The 20,490-nt window shown below is 43.2% G+C and overlaps 1 protein-coding gene across 1 annotated transcript in view; it reads right to left on the minus strand.

The window, feature by feature from the left end:
* The window catches only part of gli2a (GLI family zinc finger 2a), an 82,459-nt gene that overhangs the window by 8,841 nt on the left and 53,128 nt on the right, over positions 1-20,490 (minus strand). Inside the window, exons 4-10 of the mRNA XM_065962411.1 lie at positions 18,951-19,156; positions 15,583-15,786; positions 6,578-6,779; positions 5,971-6,169; positions 3,219-3,329; positions 2,657-2,797; positions 182-331 (exon numbers count right to left, since the gene is read on the minus strand). Coding sequence (XP_065818483.1) covers positions 182-331; positions 2,657-2,797; positions 3,219-3,329; positions 5,971-6,169; positions 6,578-6,779; positions 15,583-15,786; positions 18,951-19,156 — 1,213 coding nt within the window. The remainder of the gene's footprint in view (positions 1-181; positions 332-2,656; positions 2,798-3,218; positions 3,330-5,970; positions 6,170-6,577; positions 6,780-15,582; positions 15,787-18,950; positions 19,157-20,490) is intronic.

The following is a 20,490-nucleotide window of genomic DNA, read 5'->3' on the forward strand; positions in this document are numbered from 1 at the left end:
TCCTGAGTTTAAAAAAAAAAAAAAGTCAGAATACTTTGGTATCTGCTGCGTCCAATTTGACCTTTATTCACCCCTCACGTGTCCCCACTCATCGAGGAAAGCCAATAATAACATACCACTAGTTAACAAACTTGCTTCTAACAGCTCACTACTGTATTTTCTAGTGATGTAAGATTCTTACCGTGCATTTGTGTGGCTTCTCGCCCGTGTGCCGCCTCATGTGGACCACCAGCATGTACTGAGCCTTGAAGGGCTTCTGCTCCCGGGAACACTCGTCCCAGCGGCACACAAACTCTTTCTTCTCGCCGTGGATGTGGTCGTTGTTGATGTGCTGAGGAGGAGACAATTCAAATAAAGTCAGTCAGAGTGTAATATCAAATATATTCTGTTATAGAGATAATGAGCTCGATGTAGAAACAGGGACTAGACACAGAGTGTTTGTATGTGTGAGCTTGTGTGTGTGTTTGTGTGAGTCAGCAAATTCTTGTCTTTCTTTCCCACCAGTAGATTCTTCCTCTCTCATGTGACCATGTGCCTCCACACACACATTTTGAATGACACCACCATCCATTATGGCTGACGTTTTTTATGCATCTGTCAACAGGAGACAAAACCTATAAAAGCCCTGTGTCTGTTTTTTCAGGCCCTGTGTGTGCATTCATGTGTGAGTGTTTCTAAAGGAAGAGGAACTTCCTCAGGTCGCAGTAAAAGTGACCAGGAAGAGGATTTTAAGACTTATCTATTATCTTCCATCCTCCTGATGTTTGGTGCATCAGGAAGTCTGTGAAGGAGTATCTGCTAGTCTAGTAGTTTCAGGAGAAATTAAATGATAAAGTAAACATAAAATCTCCCAGGATAAAGTTGTGTTTGTATTTTGTGAAGCTAAAAATTGTGATATAGTAAATGTATGGTGGTAGTTTATTTGAAAATACAGTGAAAATAGATTAAATAAAATATTGGTTAGGGGCTCCGGTAGATTAGTGGTTGGTGCGTGCGCCCCTAGTCCTCCAAGCAGGTGGCCTGGGTTTAAATCCGACCTGTGGCTCCTGAGAACTCCCCCCCTTAGATTTGCAGTTCTCTTAATTATGTCTTCAAACAGGTTAAATGAACTCAAATGACTTAAATTACAGACGGTTGTGCACTTTCTGAACACACAAACCCACACAGTGTTTCAGAACAAACACACTTCAAAACTCTCATCCCGTGCGCCACATGCAAATATCCACACACCCACAGGGACTACTTCATTTCCCGAGGACATCCACACCCACAACGCTGCACTTATGTGGCCACTTCTCCACCAGCGAGAAAGCTCGGTGGCTGATGATTCTACTGAGATCTATTTTGGGTGAAGGAGGAGGAATGGAAACAAGCAGAGGCCTCTATTTTCAGGTTACACTCTGCAGTGAATCCATAATATGTAATTAGTTTGGTTTTGTGGAAGCCCGAAAACCCACAGGTGTGTGTTGTTTTTTGCTGATTTTAATGGAACCATGTGTGAACCCTGGATGTGCTTATGGTGTTGCTGCTGGGTTTCTTTCCTTCTCTTGCTTTTCATTTTTTTATATATAGTCAATAGAAAGCATGTGGTCCTGTGAGGATTTAGGAATGTGTCTGCCTCGTCCATCCTTCAAACTTCTGATCAAACACTTGTCTCCTCACTGATCCTGCATGCTCTCACAGAGTTTGTGTCTGGGGAGCTGGATTCTGGGGTTAAAGTCGTCCAAGGTTCCTCTAGTCCTGACTTTTTGCATCTTGAAACCACCAAGCACCTCCCATCAGCTTCTGGTTCTGTAGACCTGACATAAGCCCCTCCCACCAACGCCCAGAGATAACCGACACAGTCACACACGGAGGAGAAAGCAAGAAGAAAAGTTTGTCTGAAAAAAAGGGGTGAGCGTGAGGTTCCATAACTCCAGAGCTTCTGGCATGACAATGTATTTATGGCCGGCCTTCTGGGCTTCAGGGGTTGGGGGTGCTTTTCTGGGGGCGAGAGGTTAGGAGTCAGGGGGTCAAAGGGCTAAGGGGTTGCAGGGGCACAGCTGCAGGGGCTTGTGTTTGAATTTGGCGAGAGCCGGCAGCGCTCATTAACGCTGCGCGTGTCAACCGAACAGGAAGGGATCCGTTACTTGACAGCTTCTGAGCAGACTCAATCAGCACCGCTTTAATGAGCAGGAGAAGACTTCTTACAGCGTTTCTCTTTTCACACAAAGCAGGTTCTGAGGGGAAATTTTGGAAATGACCATCACTACTGAAGTCGTCTTATAATGTTGATGACCCTGTCCAGAACAGCAAAAGGAAACGCGCTTTGAGTAGTCTTAGAGAAGCTCTCTACAAGCTCAAGTCCATTTACCATTTCTCTATTTGTAGGCATTTTTCAGGTGATTTTTTTCATCTTCTTTTTCGGTAAGCTATTTACTATTAACAAATCAAATGTTTTAAAATGTCATGCCCTCGTGTCGGCCTTCTGGCTCCCCTATTAAGACCAACACCATCTTGGCCGTCTACACCTCCTCCTCTGTGTTTAACAGCGGAGCATCACCACTACTCATCTGTACCTTTCGTACTAAACAGCAGCACCCGATTGAAGAACCAAAATCTCCCCTTGAACATGCTGTGTAAAGGGATTTTGTCATTCATTGCACCTATTACTCACATGTACAAGTTGGTCCTGGGTGTCATACTCCTTGCAGCAGCCCTCCCAGTGGCAGTTGGTCTCATATATGGCCTCAGGCTCCTGTTTACACTCATCTTTATCCAGATCTTCACTCAGGTCCAAGATACCCCCACCCAGGTCCTGGAGAAAAGAGAAAGCACTTTATCAGAGGGGGTGAACAGCTGTGCAGATGTGCTGTTAAAACGTATAGATGACTTGAATTCAGACATCCTTTATCGGACTCTGCATGCCAGAAGTTACACAAGCATTCTGTACTGTTTTGCATCCCCCTTATCTTATCTGTGTCTTAATCCTAATGAGTTGTTGCTTGCCTTTGTCATTGATTAAAGCTGCATTTTTATTTCCCACCCTATAATCAATAAAAGCCAAATTAGCAACTGCCTTGGACTCATTTCCCACTGTAAGCAGCTGGAGAGATTGAAGGTCATTGGAGATCCCCAAAGAACATTCACCAGGAATATTTCTGTTGTTGTTCCGGAGAACTTTCAGATTCTTTTCTTTTGTCTGGTGTTGGTTTGTTTTGTTTTGAATATTCTCTTACCTGAGACGACGGTGAAATGGGAAGCGGACCTTCTGCTTCTGTTTTAACCTTTGACCTCTTGGTGATCAATGGGTTGACTGTGCTGCTGACTGCTGGGTCTCCACTGGCATTCTGAAAGACAGATAAAAACAGACAGTCAGATGATATATCTCTGATTATCTTTAAGTCACTCAGGCTGAGCGCGGTGATAATAAAGCTCTAGAGATTAACACAAAGAAAACCGAGGAAACAGTATTTGGTTCACCATCTGATGCTTATAGAACCCCAATGCATTCATAATGAAACAATCGAGCAAGTGTCATACTATAAACATTTGGGTCTACTGATCGACCATTTGTTTTCCTCTAAAAGAACAAATTTAAAAAAGCTGCAAGACTGAGATCTTTTGGGGCGACATATCCTTGTTATGTTTTTTATTTCTGTGATTCTGAGTGCCCAACAGTACTGAAACACCACATGGTACACGTGTCTGTCAACCACTGTCAAGTCTAAACTGTTCCACCTTAACACAAATAGTCAAAGGCTGGCTAACAGTATCGTCTCTGACCTTCACTCTGAACAGTGATATGAACCATGACCATCAGACCTGAGATACAGGGTCTCATTGTTTTAATAAGTTCAGTATGGAGCATCCCAGTCAATCCTAAAATTAAATATGGAGCTTAAACCCTGATATAAGCTTGTTGAGGGCCTCTGAATGTTTGGTGTGTCAAATGCATCTTTGAACCCTGTCTTTAATTTTGAATATTGTAATGAAGCTGCTGTGATGACTTTGTCTGATTATTAAGTTCTATCTCAATCAATTGATCAAACATTTGAGTTTAAACGTTTAGTGAAAAGTATTATAATGACCTAAACCCAGAATATACTATAAAGAATTTGGTTCCAGAGAGAAATCACTGCTCTACTCGAGAGACGGTATCTGATGTCACCCCAAACAATTTTTATATATTTTATCTCTGTCAAATAAATGCAGATAATTATTTACTATTGCAGACTTTGGGATTTTGTTTGTCCTATTTTGAGTATGAATGTTGCTTGGGTGTGTATGGATGTTTTTTTCTTGTTTCACAATTGCTTGTGTACATTTAAATTTAGTAATGTACTTTATATAGAAATAAAGTAGTGGCTGATGTACATACATTCTGGGGAAACAAAAAGTGACCCATTAACCAAGTAATTCATAATCTATCAGTGAATCTTTGACTTAACTGCAACACATTAAACTTAACATCCATCCATGCATCCACCAGCCTTCCAATCCAGTCTCCTATTAGTGTAATTCAATTCATTAAACCGCAGAGAAAGGCAGAGACAGCACACAATTGTCTTTGGCCCGCTCCTCCTGTGAAGAGATGTGTGGAGTCCTGGTTGCATCGCCGGCCCATAAGTCAGACTGGAACCAGCTGCCGAGACTAAACAGTTTAGACTGCTTTATGTTCCCCCTTAAGCCACAAGGAAATATGAAAGAAGGGGAGTTATGACCCTCGGTACTGGGGAGGAGGAGTGCGGGGTTGTGTCGGCGGGTGGGGTTGGAGGTTGCGGGTGGGTGGGGCTTTGATTTGCTTACAGATTCTTAAGACGACAGAATGACACACAAGGCCTTTAAAAGCAATACTAGACGCAAACAATAAGAGAAATATAAAATGTAAAGCAGCTGATGAGTTATTGTGTATGGGTGTGAATATAGAGGTTCATTGGAAGGGGTCCAATATTAGAGGGGGGTCCCCTAATCCCACCCAGACGGTAGATTGCAGTTCTGCACTTCTGGGGGCCTCAATGATTCATACAGTTGGCCGTAAACCAAAAGGGAAATGTGGTTCTGATCACTGTTGAAATAAAGCTGAACGTGTGTTAGTGAATTTGGGTGTGTCTCATTCTTTAGTGCAGGAGTGTGTACGATTCAGGCGGGAATACTGAGATACTGCTGGTGTTTGTCAGTGGACACTGTGTTGAAACACTGCTGATAGCAGCGCAGAGAGTGGAAAGTTTACATTACAAGTTGTCTTGGTGCAAACAGTGTCCTGATAAAGAAAGACCCTTGCAACTTGCAGGACTTGAGCTGTATATTTCTCATAATTTTAAAGAAAATTCTTGATTCAAAACTACTTTTCAATTCAAGGTGGAATAAAGGATCATTTCTGTCATTTTAAACCTGGGCCCTATAAAAACTTATGCTGGAGTCTGAATGACCAGGATGTACCTAAAGTCTTTAATCGCTCCAGTAGATGACTTCAGCCAACGGGTGTGAAATGGGTTGAAAAGGCCGAATCATAATGTTTTCTGGGAAGACGTTCCCCTCCACCAAAAGTCCGACTGACAACCCTAAATCATTTTAAAAACCAATTGAACTTTTTCAAAACCAGACTTCATAATTTAGCATTTGTAAAACAGGGAGGTTGCTGGGCTACACCTCCCTGAATAAGGACGTTTGTTTGTATTGTTCCGTGACTGTTGAGTCTAGTTTAAAAAACTCATTGAAGTATTTTTAATGTCTTGTTTATATGTGCCTCTTGAATGTAATTGTAGTTGCTGTAACAGTAAAATGTAATCCATCTAGCTATCCATCCATCCATCCATCCATCCATTACTGGTGTACACATTGATCAGAAATCAATATAAATGAAATGAATCATCCATTTGGTAGCACAAAAAAAAAAATCAAACTTTCCTAAACATGAATATAAATGACATCTGAGGTAGAAAACATTCAAGTTTCACATTCCAAGGGTACAAATGCTCCTGTTCATACCTGGTTTGCCTCAGAGTTGGAGCTGTTGTGGGAGGTGGACATCGGCGAGACCGTGAGGTGGTGTTGTCGAGCAGAGTAGGAAGACGGTGATGGCTGAATGAGAGGTGGTGTGTGGCCAAAGGCGTTGAGACCCCTCTGCTGGGACAACAGCTGCTGGTAGGCGACAGGGTTGATGGGATGAGGGAAGCTGAAGGATGGGCTGAATGAGAGAGAAAGGAAAGCAGTTACCTCATGGAAAAACATGGAGACTCATGTCTAGTTCTAAATATTTAGAGGCTAGGCCTATACTTGAATGACATTAGTGTTGAACTGACACTATCAGGCACCAAGATGTCTTATTGTGACCACATTGGACCCTAACATTTGACTTACCAAGCTATGTAAGGCTTCAGTAAACATTTTCTTGTTATCGTGTTAATGAAGAATGAAATTATCCATGCAGCTCATTAATGTAAGGTCACGTATTCTGCAAAATACCCGCTACCATGTTTTTCTCTAACTCTAATATGTGTCCCTGGTCTGTCTACAAACCCCACAATCATGAGAAAAGTCTCTGCATCTTTTGGCAGCTCAACGTAAAGGTGTGTGTTTGTGCACGTGCATCTACCTGATGCCTCCGACTGAAAGGTGCCCATAAGAGCTGCTGGCCGCTGAGCTGGAGCGGGAGTTGTTGATGTAGGCCACCAGGGAGTTGGGCGAGGTGCGGATCATGGTCTGCAGGTCGATGCTGGCATCTGACAGCGGGGAGATCGACAGCGCCCTCTTTCTGCTCAGGCGGGGTGTCAGACGCGGGCTAGAGAAACGTGATACTGTAGACAAAGAGACAAAATGGAGACAATGTCAGCTATCTTGGCTTGTTACCCTCAAAAGAAAGCCACCTTTATGTTTATGAGTGTATATATGATGACCTAAACACTATTAAGAACCTGTAATACATTGCAGTTAACCAGATCAGAGGAAATATGTGTAAATTCCTCGTACTTTCGTTCTATGTTGTTTTGGTTATCCTGGACCATGTTCAGCCTGGAGCACTATAGCAAAGGTCACAGCTAGCTAAGCTACACTCTATCTTCTGCATCTTTCACACACATACACACAGCTCCTATTTAGCATTCACGTCCTCTTATGCATAATGAATCGCCTCCAATCATTCTCAGTAATTACCGCGATAGTAATCTCTTTCAGACCGCTGTTCTCGGGAAAGTTAAATGGAGGCAATTTAAACAAATTGATCTCAGAATACCATTAGAAAAGGACAAGGCCGCCTCACAAAGGTAGAGTTCATGGCCTCCTGCTAGACCTGACTGTTGCACGTTTTTCTTATTGATGTGGTAAATGAGCGCAAGAAAATGAGCAGGGCGAATACTTTCCCATGAAATTGAAGAGAAGGTAATTTATATACCTTCTCTACGTACTTATTGTCCATCATTTGTGTTTATTTATTTATTTGAAATTACCAAGGCATGTAGCACTCAATCTGCAATCATGGTAGCCAACGCAGCCTTACCATAAACTGCAGTTCTTTGAGTGGCCACTTGGGGCTGACTTCAAACGCGAGTCGATCTCCATAGAGCGCTATGTTAAAAAGCTGCTCATGTTCACAAACTGGTCCAAAAATCAGATAAGGTCCTGTTACCAATTTCTCTATACATGACACCTGTCTGGGGGCTGAATTTATATAGTATTTAACTTTCATATTTAAATGATATTAAGCCTTAGAGTTACGCATTGTGTCTTTGAGTAACAGCTACAAGCAGCTAGCTTTCTGCTTGTTGTCTACTCATCTAATTCAGTCCATGAGCTGAACCTCTTAGCCATGTTTGAGTAGTTGGTGCCGTCTAGATATTATTTCATGTACATTTTGGACATCTTGTATGGATTGCTCATGATTTTATTGAACCAACAAGCCATATAAGTCTGTGCTCCAGCTTGTCAGAGAGCAAAAACCTTGTAGTGGTGTTCAACTGATGCTTGATCTTTAGCTATGTTGAACTCATTGCACAAACTCTTCTGGTCCAACAAATAAATAACGTCAGTAAGCTATCGCCACAAATCAAACTGCTATCTGTAAGAATTAGGACAACTAGCTAATTTATCAACAAGGCACAAGTTCAGACTGTTAAGCTTTGATAATTTAGCATTTGCCAAAATCCGCTCCTCTCCAGCTCCTCCCCCTTTTGTCCAAATATGGTCATGTCTGTGTCCAAAAAAGAAAACAAGACAATGACACAAGAGGCTGTGTACAAACAAATTGGTGGCTTCACGTCTGTAATTTTTTACCCGACTTTGTTCCCACTATACCACAGGTAGAGAGGCAGATTGTTTTCTTGGGATCAACAGGTGCTGCCTCTCAGTGTGAGGGGACAGAGAGCAGGGCTGCCATGTGTGTCTTTGCACATATGTAATTAGGTCATACAGCCGACATCATCAGAGGCGCGAGAGGCAGGAAACTCATAATAGGCCCATCACAAGTCACCTAAGCACATGCACTGTGCACCTTAACACACAAACACACACACAGACACACACACACACACACACACATTCAGCATGTCACCTCCACTGCTGTCAATGTGCATCCAATCCCCCACATTTGGCTGGTGGAGCTCTAAAACCCTCAAGCCAAATGAATCCAGGCACCGCAATAATCACCAGGCCAGACCTACAGCCATAAACCAGGGTCTTACTTCCAAAACTATTATGTTTGGAGGTGGCGAGTCGTAAAGCAGAGGCATATGCACTTAGTTAAAAGGCCCCCGGGAACTTCAGACGGCAGACGACAGTAGTTTGGGGGCCAGGAAGAAAAAAAAAAGACTGGTGGAGATGATAAAGATGTGAATAAAAGAGTTGGCAGAAACAACAAACAGTCCTCAGGAATGTGCCTCTTAATGGCTAATAAATAAATGTGTCATCTTACTGTACAGAACAGTATGGATGGAGTAAAGAAGTAGGATTCACTTGGGAGCATGGATCATCATGAATGAAGAGTTCATTCTGGCTGTGCCTTGCTCCTGCTGGGATTTGCTGTTTTTATAAATGAGGCAAGCGTACTGCTCTGCCAACAGATTTAATAGGAGATAAGTGTATTAATATTCCCCTCTATAAAGCAGGAAACAGGCCTCACAGCCTAGTTGCCTGGTAGGCTGGCGCCTGCCTCACCCTTCTGGGCCCTGTGCCCAAAACCCCCCCAAAAAAACCCGCCCCCAATGACTTCAAACACCACCCCTGCAAACTATACATCAACCTCCGCTCAGAGGAATTCATTAGGCCTCGAGCACTACGACCTAGAGGTCTATGATATTAAGATTTTTAAAAGCTAAGCTACTTCTCTGTAGCTCAGTGTTGTTTTAATGGATGTCATTGGTCTAGACTTATTTTACCTGGAACAAATTTCACACAACACGCTCACACACCTCTCACCACTGGGTGAAGGCGTGTTTTATAGGCGGCGGTTAATTGAAAGGGTGAGCAGGTTCCGGCAAGGAGTGAGAAAACAGATGTTGCACAGACCGTGGTGGCGCAGCAAATGTGGCAATATATGGCATGTGTGCGTACGCATGCGTGTGAATGTGTGTCTGCATTGTGGGCTGGTTTTAATTGTGGGATCTGGATTTATATAAAGAGTTATAATTACAGGGGCTTCAGTGCCCGTCCATAGAGTAAAGACAAAATAGTATTCAAAAGTAATGGGCTGTTTTTAATCTCTGCTGAAAATGAAAACACTTTAATTGGAGGGTTGTTCTTATCCCCAGAAGCAGCTTAAGGTCTCAGAGTCATTCTGACCCAGAGCACATGGAGGGTCACTATCAGTCTCTGCAGAAAAATCGGTCTGTTGCCTTGTCTGTTGAAACAGCATTTAAAGAACCAGAGCTTCAATCAAAGCAGTCACTGTTCGGTATTGCAATAATAATATGAAGTGTGAAAAATAAACCAAAGCATATGAGCTGAAACCTATTTTTTTAAATATCCGTCAGCTAAATAAAATATTTTACACAATCAGTGTCTGTTTGACAAAGATCTGTGTATGCAACATGTCACTCCAGAATACAAAATGAATCACCACTTAATTGGCACCAATACATCTGAGTGGAGCTGATAGTGAGCTTGTGTTTCATCTGACTGCATCTGATGTCAAAGCATGGACGTTATACTCAGGCCTACATTCAGTGGGTGAAATCTACAATAAATAAATTCAGCCTGTTGTAATGCATTTACTGGGCAAACTCAAATTGCAATAATGATGAATTTGCAATTAATCGTGCAGCCGCCCTAATCAGAAATCAAGTTTTATAAAAGTAGAACTTTAGTTTGTTACCAATAACTGTTCAAACGTGTGCATGCTGTTATTGGTGAATGAATATTAATGTAACTTTTAATTAATGTAATTTCTTTCCAAAAGTGGTGAATGCAGTCAGAAAAACCACGATGACCTTGAATCTGTGATGAATGAAGGACACCCCCCTCCCCCTCCCCCCCCACACCACAGCTTGATTTTGTGCCAGCAGCGCCACCCTCAACATCTTCATCCAGCCTAACCCCCCCCCCTCCCCCCAGCCAGCCTTGAGTGTGAAAATGTTTATTTTCCCTGCTAAATCTCACTAATGCTAACACTGTGAATTTTATTAGCGAGGGGACTCGCACTGAATCCTCTATGAGCCCCCAGTGTCGGGCCCAAAGCCACCGTAGTGTTTGCCAGTGTGTTTATGCACACACTTCCACCCATGTGCTGGTGAAAAAACATATAGTTAAGTGTTTGTGTGTGCAGTCTGAGGGGACCAACCCCCTCCCCTCGATCCCCTCGCTCCCCACCACCACATCAGTACACAAATCTATCAGCCTACCCCCCCTCCACTGATTCAACACTGAAATCTTTTTCCTCGGGATGGCAGACATTTACTTTGGCCGCTGCTTTTGTCGTGGGAGCTTCAGCGTTTTCCAACAAACTGCTCTGATATTTCTCTGCCAACCCGCCCCGTACATACCTGCTCACACGCAAACAAACAGACTCCTGAATGCCTCCCAATGTGAAATATCGAATCAAATGTAACTTCATCTACACTAGCGTCCTGTGTGGTGTACTAGTTTAAATGCTTCAATGTTTTTACTCGTGTTTGAATTAGTGTTTCTTTGACATCTATCAGGGTTAAGAGACCAGAGAAGTGACAGGTTTTACTAAAGGTAAAATTAAGATGCATTGCAAATCTTGCCAACAAAGTTCCTGTAACTCTCAGAACTTGGCACTATGTAAATTACCAAAAGGTCCCTGCAGCCCGTACATGCATTTAGTTTCCAGCCTGGCCTTAAGACCCAAAAATATGCTGTGGAGTCGTCCGCTGACGTAAGGAAAATGCAAATACCAGGTGTAACTTTACAACAAGAGCATAGAGGGTAATCGCAATTAATTGACCTCATCGTAAATGTTCAGTACTGTAAGCCTCCATCCCTGAAGTCCGGGTACTTTTGGAAAGTACTATCCCCCGAGCAGGGACCCTCTCTCTAAAATAATGTCCCTTGAACTTAAATTAGACCCTTGTCCCTGAGGTAGAAACGCCTCCACTCTGGGTAACCTTCCTGCTCTAGATTTAAATTTATCAGATAACTATGAATTGTGTTTTTAAGAGTAATGTCTTGTCATCTTTATTCTAAAAATGTTTCCTTTGACCCTAGATGGCATAAAAAAAGTAACATGGGGTAGGTGTACGTATTAGCAATGACAACAACTGCACAGAAATGAGTGTGCAAGTTTGTACTCAGGCTGACTGTGTGTAGTAGTGACACTAATGGAGGAGGCAACAAATGCAACACAAGGCTAATGTGTTTGTGAATCAACGAGATTTTTAAACCTGCCGAGAGATTTCACTTAAATACAAGACAAGTAAGAGAAGAGAGTGACATGTTGACTTGTTGAGAATAATGTTTGTTTAGCAGTATCTCATTGAAGCAAATGCATTTTTGTTGTTATAGACCAGCCTGCTCCTCTCAGACTCCATGTCACTCTCATCAGATAAGGACAGCGATGAATGCATGAAAAACACGGCATGCAGACCAGCACTGACTTACAGAAGCAGCGAAGCATTTCGGGGAGGTCTTTAAAACTGCTGGGAAGATTTTGTTTGTCTAGCAGTCCTGTCCATCACATTCTATGTGTGGAGAAACCCAGCAAGAAAGTTGCACCACAACAATGCACCACGCTGATGGACTGATTTCTATTTAAGGGTACATATATACTTATGGGGAAATGAAAGGAAGTTCTGAGTTTAAACAAGTTCAATGCATCATTTTCAATTGATCTCCATCATATTTAGGAGAGAGGTTCCAGTGTTGAAGTGTCTGACCTGATGTTTGCACAGCAGTAAATCCTCAAATTCACAAGTGGAACCCTAAGACATGCAGCTCCGTCGAATAAACCTTTACTGACGCTTCTGTTCACAACTTTTCCACCAGCGAACTTCTTCACAGCAGCATTCAGAGGTTCATGGTTCAACAGTAAGCCTTGACTTATGCAGAGAGAAAACAGGAGGGCGGGTGTGAGGAGGCGTACTGAGGGTTCACTGAGGGCTTCTAGTTTTTGCGGTGGGTCTCCTGAATATTAGTGCATAAATTGATTTTTAATACGGGTTTACCTGCACTGCCTTCCAAAGCAAACGGCAGGGGATGAAGCACATATTTGCCACCTCTGCCACTCCTCCTCCTCTGCCTCCTCCTTCTCCTCCTCTGGCAGTAAATGAGGCTTTTGATTCAGGCCGGGGCTGCCCGCGATGACCATTAGCTGGCCGCCTCGGTCAATACGGGCCCTGTGTCTGCAGGCCGCAATGGAAGAGCCTCCAGACTGGCAGAGTGGCCCAAAACCTGACCACATCACTCTTAGCATGGGTAGAACACTGAATAAAAGCTGCTGGGATGGTGGCAGCAAGTGTGGAGGTTGCAATGGGGATTGAGGGAGATGAGAGGGGGGGGGACTGTGGCTATTTGAGCAAACAGCGTTGGCAAACAAGTGTGGGCACGGCAGCACAGCGGCGGTCACTGAGGTGGGTTGGAGGTAGAGGAGTAAATAGGGGAAAGCAGGGGGAGGAGAAAGAGGTGGTCTACAGTTTGTGCTGGGCCTCTAACCCTTCCTCACCCTCCCTCACCCCTCACTCTGCACCACTGTGTTTACCTAAGTGATTGAGATCATTTAAAAGATTAACCCTTTGAACTCTTCGCACACAACAGTATTTCTTTTTATTCTAACATTTGTTTTGGTGCATCTTCAAATGAAAGTATCTGTACAACGGGCGCGCTGTGGCTCAGTTGGTAGAGTTGTCGTCACCGGAAGGTCGAGGGTTTGACCCCGATCCCGAATTGCCCCCGCCTTAGCAGCGGAGGCAATTCGGGGGTGTATGAATGGGATTAGTTACTTCTGATGGATAATACTACATAGTGATCAGTTTGTGGAAGGGTGTGAATGGGTAAGTGTGACATGCGGTGTAAAAGCGCTATATAAGCTCAAATCCATTTACCATTTACAACCTGAGCTAATGTCAAAAAATAATCACAGGCTCTCCATCAATTACTTGAAATTTGCACTTTTCTTTATTTTTTCTTTAAATATGCTTCATGAGAAGAAAATAATGACAACTGAATTAAAGCGTCTCCATTGGTGCCCGTTGTGAAGCCTTTTCTTGGAGTATCTTTGAATGATTCATATCGCTAAAATTAGCAAAAGCTGAAGTTTTATACGTCTTGTTTATTTTGCCGTAATAAATCTCACAGTAATATGATTTTAACTTAAAACAAGACTGCAAACAGTGATCTCTTGTGCATTTTGTCTTTCACAATATTTTTGATGACATGAAAATATAAAGACGTCATCAATGAATGTGAAAGGTGATTCACTGTCTTAGCTTAATGTTGAAAAAATAATCAAGTTATCAGTATGTTTTTGTAGATCTGTTTAATCAGGATTATCTTAAATAAAAGACTACCAGCAGCTGCCACCCTGAGGTCTCTTTTTGAACGGAGAGCCACACCATATCTGACTTAGTTTTTCTTTTACCTGTGTGTGAGGATGCTTGAACAAATGCCAGTTAGAGAAAAGAGTGCACAAGTTTGTGCAAATGCAATGTTGTGGACAGTGTGTGTACACTACTAGAGATCTGTGTGAAATGAAGCTTGTTTTTACAAATGCAATTCAACAAAAGGTCTCATTATGGAATCAACAAGACTGTAACAAACTGCTTTCTTAGAAAGAAGTGAAACGCTGCCCTTGTTTAGCTCAGCTAGTCTGGCCTGCAGTCTTTGTTGTACTGGCTGCAGGTCTGGACTCCCAGTCCTGTTGCTATTGAGTGCATGTCATACCCAGCTGAGAGGGTTTACAAAAGAGAGTGATGGACATACTGACTCATTTAACATGATAACTGTTTAACTGTATCTCTTTGAAGAAAATGCATTTTTGACGACCCTAACAAATCTGACTCAGTTTTTCTTCTACCCGTATGTGAGGATGCATGATTGCATGGGTGTCATGCAGTGGCTCTAAAGAGCGTGACACTGGAGCAGTGAGAGCATTAAGGCAGTGTTTTTTTTTTTTCTGGGTGGGTGGCTGGACGGGATGAAAGAAAGAGAGAGGGCTCCAGGAGCGGAGTGGGCATCAGTGCCAAGGGGAGTATTTGATTATCAGCCATCGAAAAGGCTGACTTTCACGGACGCTTTTCCACTCTGTGCGCTTTCTGTTCCCCATTCATGAGGGCTTGAAGGTTTCTTGGATGCTGAAATCAAACGTCTGTTCTGTTGCCTGACCGTCATCTTGATAGAGGGCCGCCGGGTTCTAACTGGCATGAAAGAACAGGCTGGCCTCTGTGAGTGTGTGTGCAAACACATGTACGAGTTTGTGAGCATTTGCCTGCCTATTTGCCTGGCTTTTTTTTTTTTTTTGTGTGCCAATGTGTGTGCGTGTGTGTGTTAAGCTGCCTCATCCCCGCCATTAAGTGGACAGCACACCAAGTTAATCCCTGCCTTAACTGTTCGACACACAAAAGTCTAAAAGTAACAGTCCTCCACCTCACACCACTCTTGATGTATTCCATTTACAGTAACTCAGACTTTCATTTTGCAGGATGTATCTCTTAATAAGAGAATAAAACACCTGAAACACCTCCAGAGCCTCCAGAGTAACACATGTTTTTACGATCTCCGGGCCTCAGGGCTTTCTGTGTTTATGCACCCTACACCCCCAGCTCGCCGCAGCCCCCATGCTACGTGTAAGTCTAAAAAGCTCCTCCAGCTTTGATGTGGGGAACTCTAGCATAAAAAAAACCTCCAGAGGAAGAATAAGAGGATGGTATCAACACGCCTGGTGCTGAGAACAAAGGGCAGCGTGGCTGTTAAGTTTGGCTGTTCTTCATAGACCAGGGATGAAAGACATGCATGTGCTTTGGTATTCCTGGGATGGAAGTTTGATATTTTTGACCTTAAGACAAAATATTGACCCACATATCATGTGGGTAATTTAATATGCTCTACATTACAGCGTCTATGTTAATCAAATGTCCAATTTTTTTTTGCTGCAAGGCCACTGAATCTCTTGAATCTTCGTATTTCCCAAAACAACCAAACAAGAAGTTTTGTCCTCACCGTCCACAGGACTGATGTAATCTGGTAGATGAGCTGCAGCAGCCGCCGCTGCTGCCGCCGCTGCTCCGCTCTGCATCAGCAGGTCGCCGTAGTGGCTTCTCTGGCTGGCACTGGCCATCAGGTGGTAGTACTCTGTGGGGTTGGCTCCAGGTGGTGGAGGGGGAAGGCTGAACAGGGCACGCTCCTTCAGGTGCTCGTGCGTCACTGCAGGGATAAATGGGTGAAAGAAAACTCAGTGAACTTTCTGATCATTTCATTTTCATAATCAAGCATTCAGGATATTTTCATTATTCTCTCTGGCGCTTCCTGGTGAAGTAAAGCTAATCATATCTGACATATCAAGTGGGAACATTTAGATTTGGTTTTCTCTATGATGAAGGAGAGAAAGGTTGTAAGAAGGACTCAACAGAGGAGACGAGTGCCCTGCTTTACAGAAATGAGGATTTGTGCATGCCTGCATGCATGCCCCGGGGCATGAGGCGTTTGATTAAAGATGTCTGATGTCTTTGAGGCTTGCTGGGTTATGGGGAAATATCTCCAGGGAGTAAAGGAAGCAGAGGGAGAGATGGCGCAGACAGGAGGGGGGTACAGTGGAAAGGAATACCACATTCCTGTAAATGACTGCTGTTTTGTACGCACGTTGACAAGTTGAAGACACAGAGGGCAGGTGCAGAACACGCACACAAATACATGCAAAGGAAGCCTTAAGCGCTGCATATGCAATGGTAATAATGACGTAAAATGTGTTAACACCTGCAGCTAGAAAAGCCACATTTAAAAATGTCAGGAGCTATAAGAGTGAAATATTGGATGATTAGTTTTTACTACATCTAACTGTGACTGTGTCCCCATTTTCCTCTGTTTCCTGCCCTCCCCTCCCTCCTACAGTGAATAGGGGGGTGTGGGCCATTGCTGGATTACTATGCACGCTGGTGGAAACATGGGGGAAAGTGGGGGTTGGGATCATTGAGTTTTGGGCCAAATTGGATATCCAGGGAGCCAACCCCAGCCTCCCCCCTTTCACACATAGACATGAGCACACACTGAAACCCACAAATCTGGACCCATCAGAACCTATTAGGCCATGGCTGCAGTAACAGAGCACAGTCAGAGTGTTTGTGCTCCAGCAGCACCAACCCAGGGATATTCTTTTGGTTTCTCCATGGCTGCCAGATCACGTTACCCCCCTCTGCAGAGAAGCATTTGGTGTCTGAGGGTTTGTGCGTGTGTGACCTCACTTTGAGAGATGAGAAAAAGCAGCCACACTCCAACTGGTCCCTGAAACACCAGACAGTCTCTCTGGTAAAGAGCTTCAACTCCCCATGTAGTTCAGCTTGTTTATGTTAAATGTGATGCAGTGTTCTTTTGAATTGTTCTTATTTTCATCAGCAAATAGCAATGTTACCATGCTATGAACACTACTTCATTGTTTTGATTCAGAGACTATTTTATTGTCCAATAAAGCGTATCCATTTTTTTTCCTGATGAAGTTTCAGAGAGAAAGAAAATGATTTGAGCCTCATGTTTGCGATAGAAGTGACTGCGCTGATATGCTGACAATGCCACCATGCAGGAATCAAGTTCACCGTTTTTAACCATTTTACATCAACCATACAATGGAAAAATCAACTCTTTGTATGAATATTTATATGACATCTCTAATCGTACGATTGTTTTAGACAGACTAACATTTTAAAATGACTGCTTATCATGCAGGGTCACACTTCACAAGATTGGAAACCATTAAAACTGAAACCGATTTACCATCCTACTCTGAGACTGGAGTCCCATTCATGTTCTCTATCTTCCTTCCATTCTGCATGTAGAGCCCTCCTATTTGGCGGTGAAAGCGTCAATATTTGAATGAGTCTTGATAAAGTTATCGAACGACTTCCGTTTTTTTAAGATTCTCAAAGGAACATAACGGTCTGTACCTACTTTCATTTCTAATCCATGACTATATTTCAATTTAAGACTTTGCCTCTGCTGGAGCCAGACGTAGAGTCGAGATCTCTAGAGTTGAAGGTAATCCGCCTTTGTGGACTCTTAATGTGTGCAGGAAATACAAAGCCAATCCATTCAATGGATCTCTTTTGTTTCAGCCCAATCACAAGATGCTGTTCTGCAAGTAGTCAGGCATCTTTTCCGTGTTTACTCGACAGGTATTAGAACATGCAGCTCCTACCCTTTAAAACAATATCTTTTCATTCCACTATGGGCTTCATGACGTTGTAAAACATACCATAGACAGACTCTATGCCCAACTATCCAGTAGAAAGTAAAATCCTAGTTGTATTAAATTAATAAAATGAGATTGGTAATATGCAAGGGATGTTGGTAATTTATATAGTTTCACAAATAACCTTTAACACATGCCTGGCACCAAGGTATCCCTATCAGAGGTTTATGCATGCTCTACTGGTTGCACAGACTTTATTTATGTTCTGCAGAGCTGCAAAGTGCCAGACTTGGTGCCATACTTCCCTGCCGCTTTATCAGCTACAACATCTCTTCAGCATTGCTTCTCCTGAAAAGCGAGGAGGCATTTGCACCAAAGTGTGTTTGTTGCTGATTTTTTGGGTGACGGGTGCAGGCCTGTGGCTCCTCGCCTTTCAAGCATGTTGTTTGAACGAGCGTAAATCAGTCTGCCATGTGAACTTTTGCCTTATGTTTAGCTGTCTGAGCTAATTTTTGTGGTTCCTCCTGCCCAAACATTAGTACAAACGTGCAGAAGAGTAGTACTGCAACTACGGAGCATAAACCTGCAAATTACACCCATGCACTCACATGCAAAAACACCATAACACGCTTGATGAAAGGTCTGCTTCAGAACCCTATATAGGGGAACGCATAAAGTGCAAGAGCAATTATCACTGTTGGTAAAATAATCAACTGTGTAAACTTAAGTGTGTGTGCAGCGAGCTGCAGCCAAGCAGATAGAGTCGGTTTATAGTGAGCAGGAAACATAAATTATAAACCAGCTCAACTCCAATCTCACATCCTTCATGCTAACTGGTCAGAGCAGCTGCGAAATATTCCACATCGCTTGCAGTTTATCCATCATATTGTGTACTTTACGCACATCATTAGTGACTGAGGCGGCTGAGTGTTTCCATCCTGTGAATGCCTGATGGTGATCATAACCTAAGCTAACAGGTATGAGAGTGTTTATGGAGGAACATGTGCGCCTGTTTTTGTGTCACACATTAAGCCTAGATTTTGAGTGTCTTTACGTTTCGTTTTATTTTGTCCACAGAAGATACTGCTGCTCAGGCTGCTTTTCAGATTTAGCAGCTCGATGGTTTTTTATTTTGTTGCGGTTAACATGATTAAATCTGAGGTACTCTGGTATGAGGTGTGAATCTTACCTTCAGCAGGGCTCAGTCCTCGGGCCGCTGAGATCATAGAGAGGGTGGGACTGCTGTGGACCGAGCGGAGGTAGTGCTCCATGTGGGGGCTGACGTATGGATGTGGAGGGCTGAACGGAGATTCACCCGACCCAGGCGCTCCGTGGGGTGATAGACGGATCAGAGAAATATCTGAGATGACTGGGCTGCCTGTTAGTCCTGGAGGTCTGTGAAGATAAAGTAAAAAAAAAAAAATTAGGCAAATTTATTTTGAGTGATATAAAGAGGAAGGAAGAAATGATGGTGCTCTGTTATCATCATGAATGATCTTCACCGGTATGTTCATAGACAAGCCTTAACTTCTGTTGTTCCTCTAAAGTGTCTACAGTCTCAATCCCCTTACACCCTTTCCCTTCCACAGTTTAAAAGCTAATACATAATAATCCCCTTTTGTTCACCTTCTCCTATTAAGCCCTCCAGCGACAGACAAGTCGAGACCAAAGGCTTTCCACTGAACGTCTACCAGGAGCAGTGTGTTCTGCCTGTTTGGGTGGGCAAAACTACAGGCTCGCTCACAACAGGTATTACAAGTTGGATGATAAGAGAGCACAGACGCTGCCTGAAGAGGTCTGGACTGACGTTTTCCGACTGCCCGGTGGTCACATCAGGCTGAGCAGTAAATTTGTCATCTCCGGCAGGTAAGTGGCAGCTCTTCTTGCAGGAACGAAGACAAGTGGGTGTTGTAACTCTCAATAACCCCGAGGGCCTGCGCTCCAGATACAAGAAAGTCCCACTGGCCGCTGGCAATGGCACAAGTCTTTGAAGTATAGTACGCATGTCAACCTTGTGTGCAGCAGGCCTGATAAGCAGCCCATCGCTCTGTACAAACGGCTCAATCAGTAAGACTGTAAGGCTGAAGGACTGACGTCTTATAAAGCGACGGTTAAATGGTCCAATGGTTAATATTTAGAAATAAATCGTTACTGTTGCAACGGTTCAAATTTAGATTTCAGTGCTTTTTAAGGAAATGTGTGCTCTGGTTGATCATAGTTACAAAAGACCTTTAGTGTTTAGGTGTTGAAAAATGAAGCAACAAACTGAAGTACCTTGAGTGTCCACTTGAGGCTGGCTCCAAAAGACCCAGAAGTCCCATACACACCCCATATTAAAAATGGCCGTATTTACAGCCTGGTACATAAAAACATATTGTCTTCAACAGCACACACTCTACGAGGGGTCGATTTTTTTAAATAACTCAACTTTTTTGATTTTATGGAGAATACGTGTTATGCGTAATTAGGAGTATGACGGATCTGACTGCAAGCGGCCATATTTTAGCGGTTTGTCAGGAGGCTTACAGCCCGCCTTAGCTGTTAGGTTGACCGAAAGTCTGATATAGTCAGCATTTCCAATATGGCAACCGGCATGGATAGGCTTCCAAAAACCACTGGGTGACGTCACTCAGACTTCGTCCACTTTTATGAAGCACAGTCTGTGGAATTACCTAAACCTGCATTCTTTCTATTGGCCTGCAGGGGGAGTCTCCTGCTTCTACAAAAAA

The sequence above is a fragment of the Labrus bergylta genome, chromosome 13 (genome assembly GCF_963930695.1).
Source record: "Labrus bergylta chromosome 13, fLabBer1.1, whole genome shotgun sequence".
Classification (NCBI taxonomy): domain Eukaryota; kingdom Metazoa; phylum Chordata; class Actinopteri; order Labriformes; family Labridae; genus Labrus; species Labrus bergylta.